Source organism: Numida meleagris, chromosome 20 (genome assembly GCF_002078875.1).
Source record: "Numida meleagris isolate 19003 breed g44 Domestic line chromosome 20, NumMel1.0, whole genome shotgun sequence".
Taxonomy (NCBI): Eukaryota; Metazoa; Chordata; class Aves; order Galliformes; family Numididae; genus Numida; species Numida meleagris.
This window is the reverse complement of record NC_034428.1, coordinates 5,690,428-5,709,748: the sequence shown is the minus strand read 5'-3', so window position 1 is coordinate 5,709,748 and position 19,321 is coordinate 5,690,428. Positions and strand designations below refer to the sequence as shown.

Sequence of the window (19,321 nt, the reverse complement as noted above, 5' to 3'; positions counted from 1 at the left end):
TCAGAGGCAAAGAACACTTTTAGCTTCCTTTGCCCACTGGAGATTCTTCACATAGCCTCTGCTTTGTTGACCAAGAGGGTTTGTTTTATTGTGTCACCTCCCGGAGATTAACAGCACATTTTCTGCCTAGTGTTGACGTGTGAAGACCATTGTAAGCGATGACATCATATCTCTGGACAGAGCAGATCAGGAAATGACCAAGAAGGCCTGAAATTTTGGCCATGGGAAGAATGAATGGAGGAGGGAAGGGGTATGATACAACCACATTCTTTAGCCTAGATAGGTCAGATGCACCTGACAAGTATAATGGGACCAGGAGTTCTTTGACACTTTAGCACATGATATTTTAGTGCAGAGAGATGCTTACGAGAGGTAGAGGTGAACTAGGGTGCAAATTCAGAAGCTGACATGCTAATAAATCATAGCTGCCCTTAGACAATAAGGAATAAAAGGGATGTAGACCTGAACAGCTAAATTGTTCCAGAAAGCCTCCTAGGAAAGGAGGCTTAAAATGAATTCTGGGTCCTAATCTCCCAGTATTCCCATAACTAGAACAATACTTCCCTCCAGGCACAACAAAAATTCCAGTGAGGATACATATGTGTAACAAAGGGTATGGCTGTTTTGGGAGCTGGGGGGAAGGAAGGCAGTAACAGAAAGTGAGCTGCATTTTCTAGAAAACTTAATGTTTCTTGCATGAAGTAATCACTATAAGCACTGGTTCATAAACTGAGTGGTTTCAACAGTTTTGAACTCATGTAAATGAGAAGAGTATTAGCCAGTTTAAAAAATTTATAAGGTAAACGGTTTCTGAGGTCTTGCTCTTTGGGTTACAAGGCTTGGCTTGGCCCAAGGTTCCAACAGCTGTGGAGCTTAACAGTGAAGTCAGAATAAAGACACACCTTCAGGCAGGGGCTTGTCAGTCTCATATTGCCCACAGTGTAGGAGGCTTTCATTAAAGGCTGTTCAGACCCAACTTGCAGCAGATCTCATGTTGTCTTGCTGCTGGTGTTGTAAACCATCTGCTCTGCAAATTGCTGGAGCACGTTTCTGTGTTGTTCTTTCTTCTTGTTTCTTGGTGTCGGGACGGTTTGATCTCCCAGGACCTAATTAATTCTGTAATTATTCAGAATAAAAGACCCCAGGGGAGCTTCAGGTTGGATAGCAGGGAAAAAAATTCTTTTCAGAAAGAGGGCAGAAGTATTTGGTACAGGCTGCCCAGCGAGGTGGTGGGGTCAGCAACAAGATAGATGTCACACTGAGTGACGTGGTTTAGTGGTAGTGTGGTGATGGGTTGATGGTTTTGCTAGTTGATCTCAGTGGTCTTTCCAACCTCAATGATTCTATAGGGGACATAGCAGTGGCTTGTGATTAAAGTACTGCTTTGAGAACTGGAAATAGGCATCACTTCCACAATTTTGTCCGTGATCTAAGCAACTCTTTTTTTCCCTGCATTGCCACCTGCGTGATGTGTATGAAGCTCCCCTGCCTTACAAGGGTGTTTTGAAACTGGGTTGTTGTCTGTGCAGCTTTGCAACCATGGAGCCAAAAGCTAATGAGAGCTTTTGCTGATATTCAGTAATTGTCTGATGTGCGGAAAGCTTCTACTGGAGGAGAGATGCTGCATTTAAAACTTCTGTATCTCTGGACTGTAACACAGCATGGCTTTCCAGAGCTATTTTTTGCACATCTCTAATCATTATAGTACTGTACTTTAAGCCTCAAAACAGATCCCTGTTTGTACAGGTCTGAGAGCTGCCCCTTAGCTTAGCTTCAGAGCAAGTACCTGCACCGAGACAACAAAACGTCCTGTCCTCCAGGCATTGTTCCCAATGGTCCTGCCAGCTCGAGTGCTGGCGAGCCATGTGTGGAGGCAGCAAGCTCAGAAGCAGGAATTCCTGGAGCAGCGAGAGGTGGGGGCATGACAGGAAGAAGGGACCGATATTTCGCTGAAGGGCCCATCAGGAATAGTGCAAGAATACCAATTCTCTGTCACAGCCACACATTCCCTTATCGGGGAGCGGGAAGCGGCGGAGCCTGTCGACACTTCTGCTCCACACTCAGCCTCCTGCAGATACAGAGTGGCTTGAACAAGTTCCAGTGCTCTCCAGCGGAGCTTCCCAAGCCCCCCCGGGTGCAGCACATCACATCGGGCAGCGGGGTGACATCACTGCCAACAGCCATGTAGGCACTTCCTGTGTCACATTCCCAACTGAAGAGCCTCTTGCCAAATCCTTGTCCTTCTGCACAGTCTTTTTAGGAACAGATGGTCTAATTTTAGCCCGACTGCCACAGACACCTTCCTGAAATAGATTCTGACTCTCTCTTGTCTTGTGCGTGTTCTTGAGGGTTTAAAAACAAAGTCCCCAGTGCTCAGTCTGCCCTCAGTCAGCCTAAATTTGGGCAGTAACAATTACTGAGCTGTGTGCGGGTGATGCTGCTCTCACCGTCAGCCCTGTATTGAGCTCAAGGAGGATAGGAATGTTCCAGAGAGGCAGAAGCTCAGGAGATGGCATATCACGAAGTTATATGGATCTGGCCCAATATGAATGAGCTCTGCATTCCAGGGACTTAGCAATACAAAGAACTTGTTTTCTCGGCTAGCTGCAGCCAGATGTGACATTTAGAAGTACAGCGAATGGAATCTGCCCTCTGTATTCTGCCTTGGAGAACTGCTCTCAACACCATTCTTTCTTTCTGGGGCCCAACCACATAAACATGGACCCGGGAGTGCACAGAGCTGGTTCTGAGCCCATAGCAGTGCCAGTCCGTAGCTGTGCTGAACGATGGATGTAGTGCTGAGCTGCTCTGAGAACAGCAAATGGAAGGCACTTGGGGGAGAGGTAGAGCACGAACTCCACAAAACCGCTGCGGTTTTATGCTCCCACCTTTTGCTGTTCCCATGAGCTTGAATAGCAAACTCTTGTGCTTAAGGCTCAATGAAGCCTGAGCTCGCTCTTTTTAATTAGCGGTGTAAAAAGCCATGCCTCTAAAGAGCTCTCTAAATAGGAAAGGAAAAAATGTTTTCAAGCAGCTGTTGCCTTTACATCACTGTGTTTGGAGTGAACTCCCACCCCTTGTTTTCCTTTGGACCTGCTAATTAGGCAGCTGCTTGTATCTGCAGGTCAGTCGATCAGCTAATGGACTCCCCACAGCCTCCGGTGCACTGTTTCCTGGAAGGTAAATAGGACAAGTCCCTTGGAGATCCAACTGGATCCTGGGCTGGCTTGCCCATGGGGCTCTTTCTGAGCAGTACTGAAAGCAGGCACATGAGACAGAAAGGACAATAGCTCTGGAGGTTGTTATGTGGTGTTTGCTGGGGTCCCTGGGTAAATGGCTTAGCCTCGGCATGATGTGAGACTATTAGCCTGCGGTGCTTCCTTGCTTGCTGTCATTCAGCTGAGGCCTAAAAATACAATCAGCTCCTATAAGGTGTGTGCAAAGTGGTTGGAGCTACTGAATACTCCAAAGGTCCAAGCCCTAGCACCTGGCTGCTGCTGGGCATTAATGGATGAGAACAAAGGTGACCATAGGACTCCATGTGCTGAGCATCCCACCAGGAGCTGGGAGTTTGCCAGCACATTAATGGAAGGACAGAAGGGACCTGGGGGCTGGACTTCAGCATTCCAAGCACCTGAATTACGCCAGGCGCTGCGCAATCTGGCACAGCTTTTGCTCTATTTTCCTAGCAGTATCATCCAGCATTTTTGAGAAGTCACTCGCCAAAACTCTGTCAAACTGATCAATTTAGATGAGTTTATTTCTGTTTCCAATTTCACATCCCTCTCTCATTTTGACACATTTCTTTAATAACAACCTTCTTAACACCCTGAAACACAGTGCAGAGCACATGGGATGTGTAACTTAGTGGAGGGCACTGAACAAGCTGTTAGTGGAGTCAGGTGCTCAGTTCTTCTAGCTTCTATTTCTGTACGTGGGCTATAAACACCATCCTGAGTGTTTTGGAAGTTGTGAAGGTAGGGAACAGTCACTATCAGAGTGGGCTTGGGAGCAAGGACGTTCTTCTTTGCTAGAAGCTGACAAATACTCCAGGATATATGGTTGGTTTTTTTTTTTTCCTATTTCATTGTATTCATTTGCTTCCTTTTAACCTGCTCTCCAGTTTCAAGTGTATGTTCCCTTTTAATGCCTTGTCTTTAAAGGCCTGTTTTGCCCGTCTAGCTTCTCTGACCTTTTCCATCTGAAGAGGAAAATGCTGTGGCAAGTCAATGGGCATTCACTTCTTCTTTCACTGCTTTCAGAAACTTCATTTGTGACTAAGCCTGTGGGAGCTGGCAAGTCTGGCTTCTTGATATCCCCAAAGGATGCTTTAAGGACTGGGAATGCAGCCCACATCAGGCAGGCCTGCAATGACACCTGGCGTTCAATGTAGGAAAATGCCAATTCTTGTCTCTTCCCTGCTCAGCCATTGTGAGTTCTGATGTGAATGGGCTGGCTGAAGGGGGGAAGCGGGTTATTGTTTCTAGATCTGCTGGAGAGCTTTTTATCCAGACCGTGCATCCCATGCAACCCAGCAGTATGTCTCGTGCAGGTTGGCTGAGCTGATTTATCTGATCTCTATGGAAACGAGGCGTAATCTTTGAGTGATACTGGTGAGAAGTTAAAGCTTCATGTGTCAAACACAAAGGTGGCAATTGTTTTCATCCCTACAGAGTCTGTCTAATTGAAGGTACATCTCTGTGCCCTTGAATATGTTGAAATCCACTGTCCCTTCATACAAGAAGCTAGAGATCTTGTGTTAGTCATATCCAGACCCAGGCTTTTTGGTTAATAAATATCCAGTTTACCAAAAGGCAGTCTCAGAGATAGGCCAGCCAACCTGGTACAGCCTCAACCTAAATCTTGTTGTGTGTCAGGCATAGGCAACCCAAAAGTCTTTGGGAACCAATGCACCGTATCAAAGCATCAACAAGATGCATGTAAAGCAGCTCATCACTTTCCAGTTCATCTCTGGAGAGGGATTGTTCAGGGTTGAACCAAAGCATGTTTTGTTAATAACACTAATTGCTGTCTATCATCAAGAACATAGGGTCATTTTCTGCTATTTTCTAAATTAAAAACCCACGCAGAAGCCTCTGAAGAGATGAAGATCAGAACAGGCTCAATTTTCCATGCAAATGATTTGCTTCTGATCCTGACCCAGGATTTTCATAACAATTGGAGCCAGCGTGGGGCTCCCCTGGCTCTGAGCTGCGCTGTGGTACCCAGCTGTCCCTCTCCTCCTCTCCTTGTGGGGTTCCTTTCATGCCTGCTTGTGAGGGCATATGTGCACCTGAGGCATTTTCCCTCACTGACTTGAAAGCCGAGGCTCTTCAGCATTTAGCTCTGTCCCCACTTTACTGTTTTATCCACACTTGATCCCCCTTGCTGAGTGCTGACAGGAACCAGATGAAAGGATTCCAGTCTTTTCCATACTGGCCATCAACCTAGACATGTTTTTTTTCTGTCTTTTTATTAACCCTGTGAAGGAAAGAGATGTGCAGACCAGCTTCCTCTGAAGCCCATAGAAATACTTTTATTTTAGGAAAAACAAAGACCAATTGCAGCTTCCCGTGCTTGACTTCCTCCTAAGTGTATGCCTTTATTTTTGTGGCCTTCTGCAGCCACCAAGCCCTGCCTTGCCTCCCCCAAAATGCCAATATCTTTCTCTTACACAGTAAGATATGAACCTGTCTACTGGAAGAGGAGGCAGGCTGATCTCTCTTCCTCACATTCTTGCTTCAGAATGATTCCCTTGCTCTGGAATTGCTCAAAGGAAAGCAAACTATAATTTGATGAGAGACATAGCTTGTCCTACTAATATCTTCTAGAGACATCTTTTGATACTTCTATTGGTGTCTTAAGTTCTCACGTAAACAGACTAGTTTAAGATGGGAATGATGGCTAAGAGGAGAAAGAGAAACCTATCTGAAATAAACGTGTGTGCTTGAGGCAGTCCAGTTCCCCAGCATAAGTGATTTCTTATCCTGTCACATGTCATCTACAGAGCCTGGGAGAAGCTCTTTTTGTCCTGTTACTTTTGTTCCATGGTCTCCAAGCTGTGCCCTGCGTTCTACATAAGCACCTGGTGCAGGAGAGCTCAATGAAGCAAGATCCCCTTGTAGGCTCTGGCTGGAACTTTGATGACAGCCATTCTTCTGCATCTGGCTCGTCCCATGGATGGCATTCTTAGGGGTCCAGGCTGGTCTAGAACTTCCTTGAGTGTGACTGTCAGGGTTCAGCTCATCCCAGGGTGTTACGGGGCCCTGCTCAGTCAGTACTGCTCCCACAGTGCCTGTACTAAGCTATTAATGGAGAGGAACACACATCAGAGTTTGTATTTGTACACAGTAAAGCCGTTTACTTACAGGACAGAGATGCAAGTTCTACATCTCAGCTATCTGTGAATTCAGTGTTCACCTCCTTACTTGTTGGACAGATCCATGGCTACTTCCCATCTTCCTTTTCCTGGAGATTGCTGGATTCCAGTGACACACCAGGCTGTCATTTTGGACACTGTAGTTCTTGTTACCGAGAAGCCAGTAGGTCTTCATTTTCCCTTTGCCCTGGGACAAGAATAAGGAGAGAGCAGGGAATGGCTGCTTTCATGGGAAGAGCTGAGAATTACTATGGCTAGGGCTTGTGCTGCACTGTGCTACTTATCTCACCTGTTAAGAGAGGCTTGCTACCTGGGAAAAGAGTTGTAATTTGTATGCTCTTTGGATGCTCATAATTCTCCCAGTGCAGAAAAAGGCCTCTCACTGGCAGTACTTCCAAGGGTTTAAAATCAGCCTTACATCTGTGTGTTTTTGCGACTGAATCCTAACACTTTCACCCACATTCATGTCGTTCCATGCAATGCAGACACAACAGCACACACTAGCACTTTTATTTTGATTAGGTGGAGTAATGTATAGCCACTTCCAGCTGAATTTGCAAGAGAACCTTGAGGCTGCAGGGCTTGTGATACGGAGAAGAGCAATGGCCAAATCCACCCTAACCCATTAAACTCCCTTACTGTAAGAAAGTTACAGAAAGCAGTTACCTTGATTTCAATTTCTCCCCTCAGTTCAATCTCATACGCATCATCTGCGAGAAGGGCGCTGTACGTAGCAGAGCTGATGTGGATCTTCTGCGCTAAGGATTCAGAACAGAGTGTTAGAAAGGAATGACTCTCCCATTCCTGGAGACCACGCTGCTGCCTGGTCGAGGGACTGTCCCACTCCACCCTGCGCTGGTGCCACCTCATCTTGAGTACTGGGTGCAGTCCTGGACACCACAGTACAAAAAGGTCGGCCTACAGCTCCCTCACGGCCTACAGCTCCCTCACGGCCTACAGCTCCTCATGGTGGCCTGCGTCTCCCTCCCCTTGTGCTGGAGTCACTTACGCAAGCTGGTGGACTCCATGCGGGAGGCCGTGTTTACAGTGTCCCCAAAAAGGCAGTAACGAGGCATTTTGTAGCCCACGACTCCAGCTACACAGGGTCCCGTGTGTATCCCAGCCCGCAGCTGCAGCCTGCCTGCCGGCATATGAGGGATCACGACCTGACGAACGGCGGCCACGAGATCCAGAGACATTTTGGCAATTTCGTCCACGTGTTTCGTGCCGTTCCTCTCCGGCAGCCCGCTCGCTACCATGTAGGCGTCACCGATGGTTTCCACCTGATGGAAAGGGACATCCGTCACTGAGCAACTAGCTTTCCTTTCAAAAGGAAATTGAAATAAAATACATCTCGTCTGCCCACCACTCGCCAAGCTGCAATGGAGCTTGCAAGCAGGAGGGGGGATCGACTTTTTATGTGGTCTGATAGTGATAGGACAAGGGGGAATGGCTTTAAGCTAAAAGAGGGGAGATTTAGGTTAGATGTTAGGAAGACATTCCTCATTCTGAGGGCAGTGAGGCCCTGGCCCTGCCGCCCAGAGAGCTATATGTGCCCCATCCCTGGAGGTGCCCAAGGCCATGGATGGGGCCCCGGGCAGCCTGATTGCTGGGGGGCAGCCAGCCCACAGCACTGGAGTTGGAACTGGGTGAACTTTAAGGTCTCCTCCTACGCAAGCCATTCTATGATAACATAGTCCTTGTGTGATGGGATATTGCACTTCATGGCTTCTGACCGGATGTCTTTAATGTTCGCCAGCACACAGTAAGTGGGATTCCAGCTACATCCTGATTCCTTGCCTGCGGGTTTGTCCTCACCTTGTAAACATCATAAGACTCAATCCTGCTGTCAAAGCAGATGTAGAGATTGTTGAGCATCTCGACAACTTGCAGGGGGGTGCAGGAGGCAGCGATGCTTGTGAAGCCCACGATGTCTGAGAAAAAGATGGTCACCTGCCACAGGGAGAAGGCAGGAGTGAAGCGAAGGCCTGCAGGCAGCAACGGCTGCTCTGAATTGTTCTCTACTGTTTTGCTGGATGCAACTGTTCATTTCCTATCTGCAGTTCTCTGAGTTCCTTGCACTAGATGGGAGACTGGAAGTCAAACACTTTGCACCACGTAAGCAGTGATCAGCAGAATTCTTCTAGATGTGAGTCCTTTTATTTGTCCTTAATAATACCCATTAACCCAGAAGAGTCACCCTTTTACCTTCTGATGTTGTGACTATTGTGAACTATAGTGAATGGTGCAAATACAGGTTGCTGTTTTGGTAACGACAACTCCAAATTAAATGCAAATGTTTATTATTGTATTTGACATCTGAAATTAACGGAGTGTCCATGTGAAAAAGACTAAAGAGAATGAACAATTACTGTATAATTGGGATTTTGGCTGTGGGCTATGCAGCCCAGCTGCTAAGTTGAGCACTGGCGGCAGCGTGCTGTGAGGCAGAGCTTCAAATACGTGGATGCCTGGCCAAACCCTGCCCTTGTTTTTATGCCTGTTTGAGGCTATGACACCATTGGTCCTTCTCATCCTTCTCTAAATCCTATGCTGTCCTTCCAGTTATGCCTATGAAACCATACTGATAAGTACAGGCAGGATTTGTCCTGTGTTGCTTTTTGGTGGTCGTGACTCGGGTTTCTTTTGTGATTCTCCCCATTTTACAAGGAGGAAATTCAGTTCTTCCTCCTGCGTACCTATGATCAAATGATGCCGGCTGGCTCTCGGGAATAGGCTCATAAACCCAAGTAAGACAACATGGGTTGTCTTTGATATTGTAGCCATCTAAAGCCATACTTCTGTTAATTTCAGCTCTTCTTCCTGCCGCATCAACCTAAGTGTTTCATGGGACATCCTTGCACAGCTTTTTTCAAACTCCATAATGAATATGAGGACTTATATTCACACACAGCTAGGATTGCTAGAATAGATTCCTCCAAATGGAGGAAGGTGGGTGCTCTCTTTCTGTACGTATTCCCACCCTTGGTGACAACATCTTTTCCATGTGCGAGCATAGACAGTCTAGATTTACCTGATCGTAGTTTTCTGCCTCGACTTTTTGGCATTTCCTTAGCTGCTTGGCCACAGATTTTGGCAACATCTGGTGCAGGAGGTCCTCAGCCAGCTGCCTCTCCCGTTTCAAGTCCTGTGTCTTTTCCTTGAGGCTCCTGGCGTAGTTGTGTATCCAATCTGTCATTTGCTTGAAGGATATCAGGATTATGGGGTAAATGAGGCAGGCTATCGCTAGCAGGCCGATCTTAAGGCTCATTGCAAACAGGATTTCTTTAGATTTCTTGGTGAGCTTTTCCCGTCCCCTCTGCAGGAGGCAGCTCTGCATGTTAAGAAGTCCCTTTAGCAAGGCTTCAATGGAGGCAAACTCATCTGAGCCCAGAAATGGGATGGAAAAATAGATCCCTTCAAAGTAGGTGAAATGAAGAGATAGGTTGACGTTATCCCTCCAGCACTCCTGTACATTCTCTGATGAGAAAATAGCATAGTTGAGAATGGTGGCGAGCTGATGCAGTGTTGTTTGAAGACTTGCAGGTGCTGGCACTAAATGAGTTTTCAGCACAGCTTCTCCTATTAGAAGGATGAGTTTCAAAGCCACTATGTCTGCCCAGTCAGGATTGCGTCGCATAGCTTTGAGGTCTTCATGGGGGCTACTAAAAAGCCCCAGCAGTTCAGAAATCACTCCAGATAGCATCTTGCTGGCTTCGCTATCCCCTGTGCTATTCATTCTTTGTCTCATGTCAACGATGTAAAGATTACAAGTAGATATTTTCTCTTTCTTGCATCGACAATCCTCACAAGACAGTTCTGCGTCGCTTGCCTTACAGAGGGAGTTGAGATTCTCTAATAGCTGAGCATGAAACGATGTATTCCTCTTGTCTGCTGCTGGGAGCAGCCAGCTCTGCCTTTCTTCATGCAGCAGAGAGATGAGGCGAACAGCCCAAAGGGTTTCACAGGAGGAAAGTTTGTGAAGGGCCTTCCCTGTGCTTCTCCATGCTTCCAAGCTGCTGCTCAAATCAAATGAAATGGCTCCAAGGAGGCTGCAGAGGGAGACCATGCATGCTGGCAGAATCCTTTGAGCTGTTTTTCTACCACCAGCGTTGGTGAAGGAAGAACATCTAAAAAAGAAAAAATGAAAGAAAGAAGGAAAGAGGGGTGGGATGTGGCAGGGGACTCTGATCAAAGCAGTGTTTCTTACAGCTCCCAAAAATACAGCTGGAGCCAGCAGTGATACGCTCTGAAACGAACTAAAGGGATCGTGCATTAGCTGTCAATTACCAAAAGAAAGATTTGATTGTATTTTTTTCCTTCTGACTCTTTGTTTTAAAAGAAAACGGTGGTAAAGAGACAGCTCTCATGATGCCAGGATGGAATCGTACCGTTTTCCTGTGAGTACGAAGAGTGACAGGATCATTTGCAGCAGGTTTTATTCCCTGTGGAGCTTCTATCTGTACCTCAAAGAAGCCCATGAAAAATTGGCTTCGTGATTTCAGTGGTTGTGAACTGGAATTGTTAAATTTTTTAACCAAAGGGGCAACCAAAACTTTTGGAATTTGTCCTTAATAGGAATTTCCAGAAAGTTAATGATTTGTGTTGATATGCTCAAATACGTGTAAATATTTCCACTTTGTTGTCTAAATATTTCAAAAGGAGAACTATTCAGACTTCAGTTCTGTTTCAGTTTTTGCAGGAGTACAGATCTACCATTTTTAACTGCCTGAGCCCCGCGGTTACCTTTCCTCTTTCACAACACACATAATTGAAACCACAGCAAAATAACCTCTTAACAGTTTTGATTTTCAGAGCGGTTAATCATTTCCAACCCTGCTTTAACAACACGAAAACAACTTGGGATATTACGATGGAGCAGATACCTGTGCAGCCTTTCTTTCCACTGCTAAAGCACCAACAAGGAACCGGGCTGCTGATCAGGAGGAGAGAGGTTTGCAGTGATGCTGCCAGGGCAGCTGCCAGCATCTGAGCATTCCTGCTGCTAAACCCCTACACCCCGGGGTGTCACAGGGTGCTGTCTATAAAAGCACTTTGCGGTGCTGCCACACTCACCCGTGCTGACCTGCTGGCACTCGTGCTGCCTTCCCACCGGGCATCGCCGCTGCTGGTCCCAGTGTGTCCCACTCTCGGATCCCATCTGCTGCCTGCCCGCCTCCTCCTGCTACACCAGCACTTTGCTTCCTCACCCTTCTACCCCCAGAGTTGTTCCCGTGGCTCTCCACTCTTCTGATCCTCATTCCCCTCACAGCAGGCTCACATCTCCCCCAAGTGAATATCAAGCTCCAGCCCAAGGCAGGGGAAAGGCTTTTAAAGGTCTTCAGCGTTATCGTGAAATACATGCTCCGCTCTTGACAGTACACGAGAAGAAATGACAGAGACACGTGTTTTTCTTTCATGTTGCAAAAAGTAGTGTTTATTGCAGTTAAAAGCATAATTTCCCAGCTATCAGTGATCAAAGGTGTCATGACGATGACTTTATTCAAACCGTTGTTCTTGGCGCTGTTCGCATCTGTCATGCAGGTCTCTTTGGGTTAGTTGTTTTGTATAACCTATAAAAATGTAAAACGAGGCACAAATCATGAGCGCCAGCCATTTGTGAACAGCGTACGCTGCATTCGGGATGTGGGATTTACAAAACTGAAACAAGATTTTAGCTCCTCAGCCACTCTTGAAATTAAGGTTTCTATTATCTTAAAAACGAATTGATACTCCAGACTTGAGCAGCATGCATGGCCTTCTAGGATGCGACTGTAACAATCGGTGTTATTGACAAGTATCAATCACTTCTGAAGTCACACCTATCAAATCCTTAATGACCATAAATCCTTCTCTAGCCTGAAGGAAAAATGCATTCCTAATCATCAAGACTTATGTAAAAGTGAAAATAATTTGAGTAACTAATTGCAAGGAGGATGCTTTATTTTTGCTTTGGGGATGGCTTTTGTGCTGGTAAGGGCTTGTCTAGAGAGATAGACTCCTTGCATGTAAAGTTCCATTTGAATCAAAAGTGATACTGTTCCCTGAGTAGTTGGCAGAACTGCCAATGAGATAACTGTCAAATAACCGTGCAGGTACTTTTCCTCAAGAAGACACAGCTTTAAGATGTATTTTTCTCTTCCTGGTCCTCTAATAATGACCTTAGAAATTGCCAAGTGTCATTATTCTCTAGTAGCAAGGCGTAGAGCTTTACCTCCTTGATCCAGCTGTCGAAAGCAGAGACCCGGGTGAAGACAGAAGGCTTACGATAATAGTTGCAGCCAAGAGAAGAGCCAAAGCTGACAACACCATGCACTTCCCATCTGCCACCTGCACCTTGGCAGTTCAGCGGGCCACCAGAGTCCCCCTGAGAAGAAGGGGAAACGCAGTTAATGGCAGTTGTATTGTGAGTAGTTCTTCCTTGTGCTTTATGCTTTCCTTCCCATCAGGCCTGGTCGCTTCAAACCAAGCCCTAAGAGTCGTGTTCTCGGGACTCACATTACAACTGGAGGTGATTCCATCTCCACCAGCGCACACCATGTTGGTTTTCACCGTGCTTCCCCACCAGCTAGGCTGGGAACAAGTTGCATAATCTACCACCAGCAACAGGCCTTGCTGCAGGTCATCTGGAAGAGCTCCATTTGCTGGGAAGTAACGGAAACAAAGGAGTCACAATATCAGCTGGCACTGAAGGAAGAACAAAAGTGCACTTCTAAGTTTCTCCCAGGATCTGCATACTATTCCTCCAGGTAAGAAACTCCTTATGGGCTGTATAATTCATTCCTTAGCTGCATTCTTTCATCAAAAAAGGCCGTAACTTACCAATAATTTGTGTTTCGCTTAAAAATGTCTCTTTGTTAGAGAAACAAAGGGCTCTTCTTTCTTCAGAAGTTTGCAATTTGCTTACTGCTCTGGGAACTGCTGCTTGAGCTGATGCTTCTGCTGAAGTCTCTGGGATTTCTCTTTACATCTATTCCCTCATGTGTCTTTCCAGTCACTCAGCAGTGTGTATCAGGATTAGCAAATTCTCCGCCTATGTGCTGCTCACGTTCATGTTAGAAGAGCTTCTGAAAACCCAGTAAAGGGCCCTCTAGTGCATTACTAGACCCATTACAAGCAAAGTAAACTTGAAAGGCAGAGAAAATTCATATTGTGAGGGAAGTGGGGCCCAATGAACTTGGGATTGAGGGGATCTTGATCACCACCGACAACCTTTTTCCAATCTATCCCAAGGAAGATGGCAGTGCTGAAGGATTTTGTTTTGCAAATTTGCCCGTCTCCCACTACTTACTCTGCAGTCTTCCCCACCCTGTCACATAGCAGGGGGTGTTGGATGACAGGATGCTCTGTGCAGCAGGGAGGCAGGCCAGCGCGATTTTGTCACTCAATGCGACGTGTTCGGTGAGTTTGATCAAGGCAATGTCATACCTGTGGTCACGTGCACACTTATGAGAGGGGTGAGGGGATGAAGAGGATTGCAAATAGTTAAAACACAGCAGAATGACAAAAAGAGATGCAAAGGAGCACTGCATGCTCAGTAAAGATTCCTCCACCCTTAAAGCAGTGGGGAAATCCATGCACTGGAAGACTGTTCCCTGCAGAGCTGCCCACTTTCCTGCTGGCAGCCTTCTGGAATGTTTCTTTTATATGTTCTCTTCACCAAAAACAAATGTGTATGTGGAGGCTAACTACAAGCACCTGGAAAGTGAGATGGTTTATTTGTGAATGCACTCAGCCTACCGGAGCGCACAGGTGTCCTTCAGGAACAAAGGTACTAATGCCATTTATCAATCGTACTCCATGTTTCTGCCATTCATATGAGATGTTCAAAGTGGTGTTTAAATTGTTTGATCAATTCATTCCCTTCTGCTGTATGAAGGAAATTATTGCATAGAACAACAGTTCCTCACCAAAACATGAACATGGGGAATGGCAGCTGAAAATGCAATTAATCAATAAGCAATTAATATGGGAAGCTCCTTATCTTCTCTCGAGGAAAGGCACAGACTGGAGTCACAACTCCCATCTATGAGCAAACGATGAAGTTTTTGAAGTTTTGCCCTGCATCCCATATGTGAATAAACACTGCCCACCAACTTACCCACTTGCAACACTGTATGGATTCCATTTCTGATGGACAACGATTTTTTCTGGGGAGGCTGCGACAGATCCTTGTTCCTCAGCTGCTAGGTTGTATTTTCCAAGAAGCACTCGATATGTCCTGGTAGAACTGGACAAGAAAAGACCTAACATTCAGTTGTGTTACTCATCAAATTATCAAATTGTTAATAATAACATGCAGCCAATCCTTCCTGTTCCATATGACAATCTCCTCTACCACCTAGAGATGCAATACCCACCCAATCTGTAGTGTATGCACTTATTCAGGGACACATGATAACAAACCACAGTGGGGTTGTCTCCGTGGAAGCAATTTTGATGATGAGGTGGCATATTTGTACCTGATCATTTTTTTGTTATACTTTCCTGTAGTATGAAGAGTGGACGAAACATGGAGCTCTCAACTGGGAAGGAAAGAACTGGCATTAATGTGTTTTTTTCTTCATCTATCTCTGGTCATACACTGCTTCATGAGCACAGACTTTAACTCAGTGGTTTACCTGATGCAGTGTGCAGCTGTCAACACCCAGTTGGTTGCAATGAGGGTTCCTCCACAGGTGTGATACCATTTACCACTTGATTTATATTGAAGAGAGACCTAGGATCAACATATCAAGCAAGGCTCAGATTTTTGCTTGCTGATTTTCCAGTGATGCAGTTTCTTCCTGCACACATAACACAACTTGCCACTTGAAGGTAATGGGAGGTTTTTAAGCAAGAAGAGCTTCACAGAATCATAGAACCATTAAGGTTGGAAAGACCTCTATGGGTACCTAGTGTAACTCTTCACCTACCACCAACACTGCCCACTGCCCACGTCCTTCAGTGCCACATCTCCATGTTCCTTGAACACCTCCAGGGATGGTGACCCCACCACCTCCCTGGGCAGCCTGTGCCAATGCATCACGGCTCTTTCAGAGAAGTTTTCCCTAGTATCCAACCTGAACCTCCCTAGTGCAACCTGAGGCCATCACCTCTGATCCTACTGCTGTTATCTGGGAGAAGAGGCTGACCCCCATCTCGCCACAACCTCCTTTCAGGAGTTCCTGTCCTCAGGGAAGGTTTTCCTCCTTTCCTATCATTCAAAAGTTGGATTTTTTTAATGTTTGGTCTTTGTTGTTTTTTTTTTTTTTTCTGAAGCTCAAATCTGGTCCAACTAGAGCCATTAGTTTGCTTCAAAAATCAATTTGTTAACTCAGCATACAACTGTGTTCCAGTGGGCATTGTACTTTCCACTGAATTTTACAGTATTCCTGCTAAATATGGGCTGATGCCCAAGTCTACTGCGAGAACACGAAGACCTTTTTAAGCAGCATGATGGGGCACACAGGGTATCACAGCTCTAATTGTTTCAGGGAAGCGTGGAAGGACTCACCTGCCAGGGCCAGCTGTACGGTCTTGCATCTTCCCCTCCAACAACTCGAGACACAGCAGGTGGGTAGGCAGGAACCCCACAGCCAAGGGCTGAAAAACATACAAAGTAAGGTATGTGCTTTAAAAGTAGGAACTGAAAAAGAATTCTGTAAGAGAGGTTGGGTTGGTTGGCTGTTCTTCTGGTTTGTATGTTTGTTAAATATAGACTGTGTTTGTATAGAACACTGAAAGGCAGAGATACAGGCTACAACTGGATGTGGTAGGGGTGAAGATAGAGCCACTGAGCAATGTCATAGAAAGCCTATTTGTTTTCTGGCAGGTAATCAAGTCATGTTGGCTCAACCAAATTCTCATGAGTCAACTGAGATGCAGCTCATAACAAATGCAAAACCCTGTGGTGTGGATTGACTGTGTTACATTCAAGCTGAAAGTAAAATAACTTTTTGCTACAGGCGGAGAGCTGTGATGCTGCTTGAATCCCTGTGATACGAACAGAGCAACATAGCACCTAGTTGCCGTTCTGAGAGAACCTTTTAATTAACAAAAGCAATTAATTAATTGTCTTATTCTGCTTTTTCAAAAAAAAAAAAAAAAGGAAAGTTTCTATTAGATATTAATTCATTTCTCCTTTAGAACTGGTGCTGAAATTGAGCACGTACCTGCAGCTGCCAGAGTCAGCACAGCAAAGAGGACTCCAAGCATCTTGCCAGGTAACTGCATGCTGCAGGCTCTGCTTTGCAGCTTGTTTTATATCTCACCTCTGGGGGACGTGACTGCTGTGATACCAATGGAAAACTGTGGGATAATTTTTTATATGCACAAATGCTTAAGGGAAAGAAAAAAACCATATAGATGGACCTTGAATCTGGGCTAAATATACAACTTCGGCTAAAAATGATTTCGATTGAGTTGCATGTAATCTGTAGCAGTTGTTTGTTTTCCCATTGCCTTGAAAGTTCATCAGGAAGGTGTTTCCTGAAAGGAAACATTAATGAGTTATGCTAACACTTGATAGCGTGTGAGCAGCAACGCTATCTGACATATTCAGATAGTGATAGATTTGAACACATCAGTGGGATTGGAGTCATCTCCAGACATCTCTTCCGGCTTTAGTTGTTGTATGATTATATGATTACTTGAAGTTGTGTTTTATTCTGCTTTATTTTTTGACTGAATGGTGACTACTGCTCTGTACTGACTGAAAAACTGTATCTTCTTTTCTAGACCAAGTTGTGTGCGTTTCAGCATGCCATCCTTCCTCACTAAAACCAGCTGTGATCACTCGGGAGTAGACGTTACAAGGAATACAGAGAACAAGCTGACCGTGATGATGGAGGAACACTGGTGCAGCAGGGTGAGCCAGCCTGCATTTCTTTTCTATTTCCCTTATATTGTTAGATAAGTAGCACTTCCCTGGAAGAGAACAGGGTTTCTGTAGTATAGCAAATGAGCATTTTCATGGCCCAAATCAGCATGCTGGCCTGCCGTGCAATGCTGTGTGATCTTGTTAGTAAACCACTTCATTTTCACCAGGACAGCAAGAGCAAGCATTTAGACCACAGCAAAAGAGCTGCCACAAAGGACTGTGTGGAGCCAGGAGTTGGACTCAATGAACCTTATGGGTCCCTTCCAACTCAGGACATTCCACTTAGAACTCCTTAGTGTCATAACTAATTACTGGACACTGGAGATCCATGACTTGATATCAACACTTCTCCTTGTGTCTCTTTCTTCCTCCTCTCCTTCTACTACAGGAATTCTCCATCACACCTCCATCCAGCAAAACTCCTCCCAATTTAAAAACCAAACATCTCCATCCCATAAACCAAGTTATAAAGGGCAAACTTACTGGAATAGAGACAACCATTCTAATGTCAGTTCTATAACCGCAGCTGTAGTTTTCTTTTCCATACAGACAAAATCAGAGGTTTCCATAAGGTTGAAATAAAACTATTATTAAATGTCAATGCTAACAAGCAGCAAAATCTGATTTTCATAGCATTCAGCAGTAGTATTGATTTGGATGAAAGATGCCCAGAACACACATGTGGAAGGCAGAGATATATAATGCTTTGCCTCTCAAGTATGCATTATCCTACTGAAACAATAGTGCTTGAGCAAGCTGCATTCTGAACTTCAAATTGAATCAACCAAACTCTGTTCTAGCATCTTGTGTTTATTATGTGACAAAAACAAAAGTCTGGGTTGCCCAACCACAGAACGGAGATTCTAAAAAAAAATTGAAAAATCAGGAATTAGTTGGCTCTCTTCTTAACATCTGAATTTATACACACAAAACAACATCCTGTGCTTTCAGCTTCCACGCAGCTTTCTGTATTCTGTTTTGCCACTCTCTTTTCATTAAATAACCACGAAAATTACGTATAAATTCTGGATGTTCAATTACTGTTTCAGTTTTCCTGCTTTGTGGCTATGGCCATAAATATGGAATTGTTTTTTCAAGCATTTCTACAATCATTTCTCAAGTAACCTTCTGCTAAATTAGGGAAAACCTATTCTATCTTACTTCTCCCTTTCTTCTTTGTAAAGGAATTCTAAAAGTTATTTTATTGCATGGGGAGGAGTATAATAAGAATCACATTTTTAATGGAGAACCCCCTCAGAGCTTTTTTGTTGTTGTTCCATTCCTGCTTTATGTAACAATTGCTCATCCATCTTTTCCAGGTCTAGTCTGAATAGGCTGAAGTATCTTTCTTGGACACAGTGGACATCATATGTTGGCAGCTCTGCTGTCTTATATCTAAATCCTCATCCTGATACCATGGTGGCTTGGAAACAGCTCCCAAGAAACTCTTATCTTTGTGCCGGATGTTTCACAGAACTTAAGCAGCTCCCAGGGCTTCAGTAAGAAAGAGCACAGGTACTTCCAGTGTGTTGTTAAAGCATAATAGCTAATAATTCTGTCCATGCACTTGATGTACAATCTATTAGGTAGTCCATGGGCTCACCATGTATTCCTTTGGAGGGCAGTAAACATGCTATAGACTAATTAGTAAGTGAAGCAGCCTGCAGGCAAGTAACAGACAGGGAAATCTATTTCTCTGCGGGAGGTTTTTCCATCCCAAACTGGACAATAACCTACTAAAAAATTTGAAGTCAAATCCTGCCCCAGCTTTCCACTGGGAAAAATGTGCCAGTTCATTACTTCCTGTACGATCGTTAAATTCGTTGCTTGATTGTTCCCTTTATGATCCACTTATTTGTCTTCTTCAAACTTAAGCTTGGTCTGCACGCTTCCAGATAAAACAATGTTACCTAGAGCCAGGGAATGAAGATCAGCACTGTCCTGTGTTTCTGTTGTTGTGCTTTCCAGCTTCTGCCTTCAAAATTGACTGTTTCCTGCTTGGACACATTCGTATTTTGTTTCCTGCACAGTATTTTCTTTAAATCCAAGCACTTGTGTAACTGATATAAGGCTTGGATGTA

At 45.0% G+C, this 19,321-nt stretch overlaps 2 protein-coding genes and 1 long non-coding RNA gene across 4 annotated transcripts; 1 reads left to right on the top strand and 2 right to left on the bottom strand.

The window, feature by feature from the left end:
- On the bottom strand, window positions 4,141–8,326 carry LOC110408538 (atrial natriuretic peptide receptor 1-like). Of its 2 annotated transcripts, none has more exons than XM_021417340.1 (5): window positions 8,198–8,326; window positions 7,389–7,662; window positions 7,046–7,137; window positions 6,429–6,566; window positions 4,141–6,305 (listed from the first exon to the last, which is right to left on the bottom strand). In XM_021417340.1, exons 1-5 carry the CDS (start codon window positions 8,255–8,257, stop codon window positions 5,991–5,993), a joined length of 879 nt encoding a protein of 292 aa, XP_021273015.1. In that variant the 5' UTR covers window positions 8,258–8,326; the 3' UTR covers window positions 4,141–5,990. The 2 variants fall into 2 exon arrangements, with proteins under 2 accessions (XP_021273015.1, XP_021273016.1); XM_021417341.1 differs by having other exon boundaries at window positions 6,145–6,305; window positions 6,421–6,566.
- Window positions 11,788–16,660, bottom strand: LOC110408541 (chymotrypsin-like elastase family member 2A). The gene is made up of 8 exons (XM_021417342.1): window positions 16,534–16,660; window positions 15,876–15,964; window positions 15,001–15,098; window positions 14,481–14,609; window positions 13,671–13,807; window positions 12,878–13,023; window positions 12,594–12,746; window positions 11,788–11,952 (listed from the first exon to the last, which is right to left on the bottom strand). Exons 1-8 carry the CDS (start codon window positions 16,592–16,594, stop codon window positions 11,935–11,937), a joined length of 831 nt encoding a protein of 276 aa, XP_021273017.1. The 5' UTR covers window positions 16,595–16,660; the 3' UTR covers window positions 11,788–11,934.
- LOC110408542 lies at window positions 15,973–19,250 on the top strand. Its single transcript, XR_002444402.1, has 4 exons — window positions 15,973–16,193; window positions 16,508–16,992; window positions 17,099–17,228; window positions 18,560–19,250. It is a non-coding gene; the product is annotated as an uncharacterized LOC110408542 (long non-coding RNA).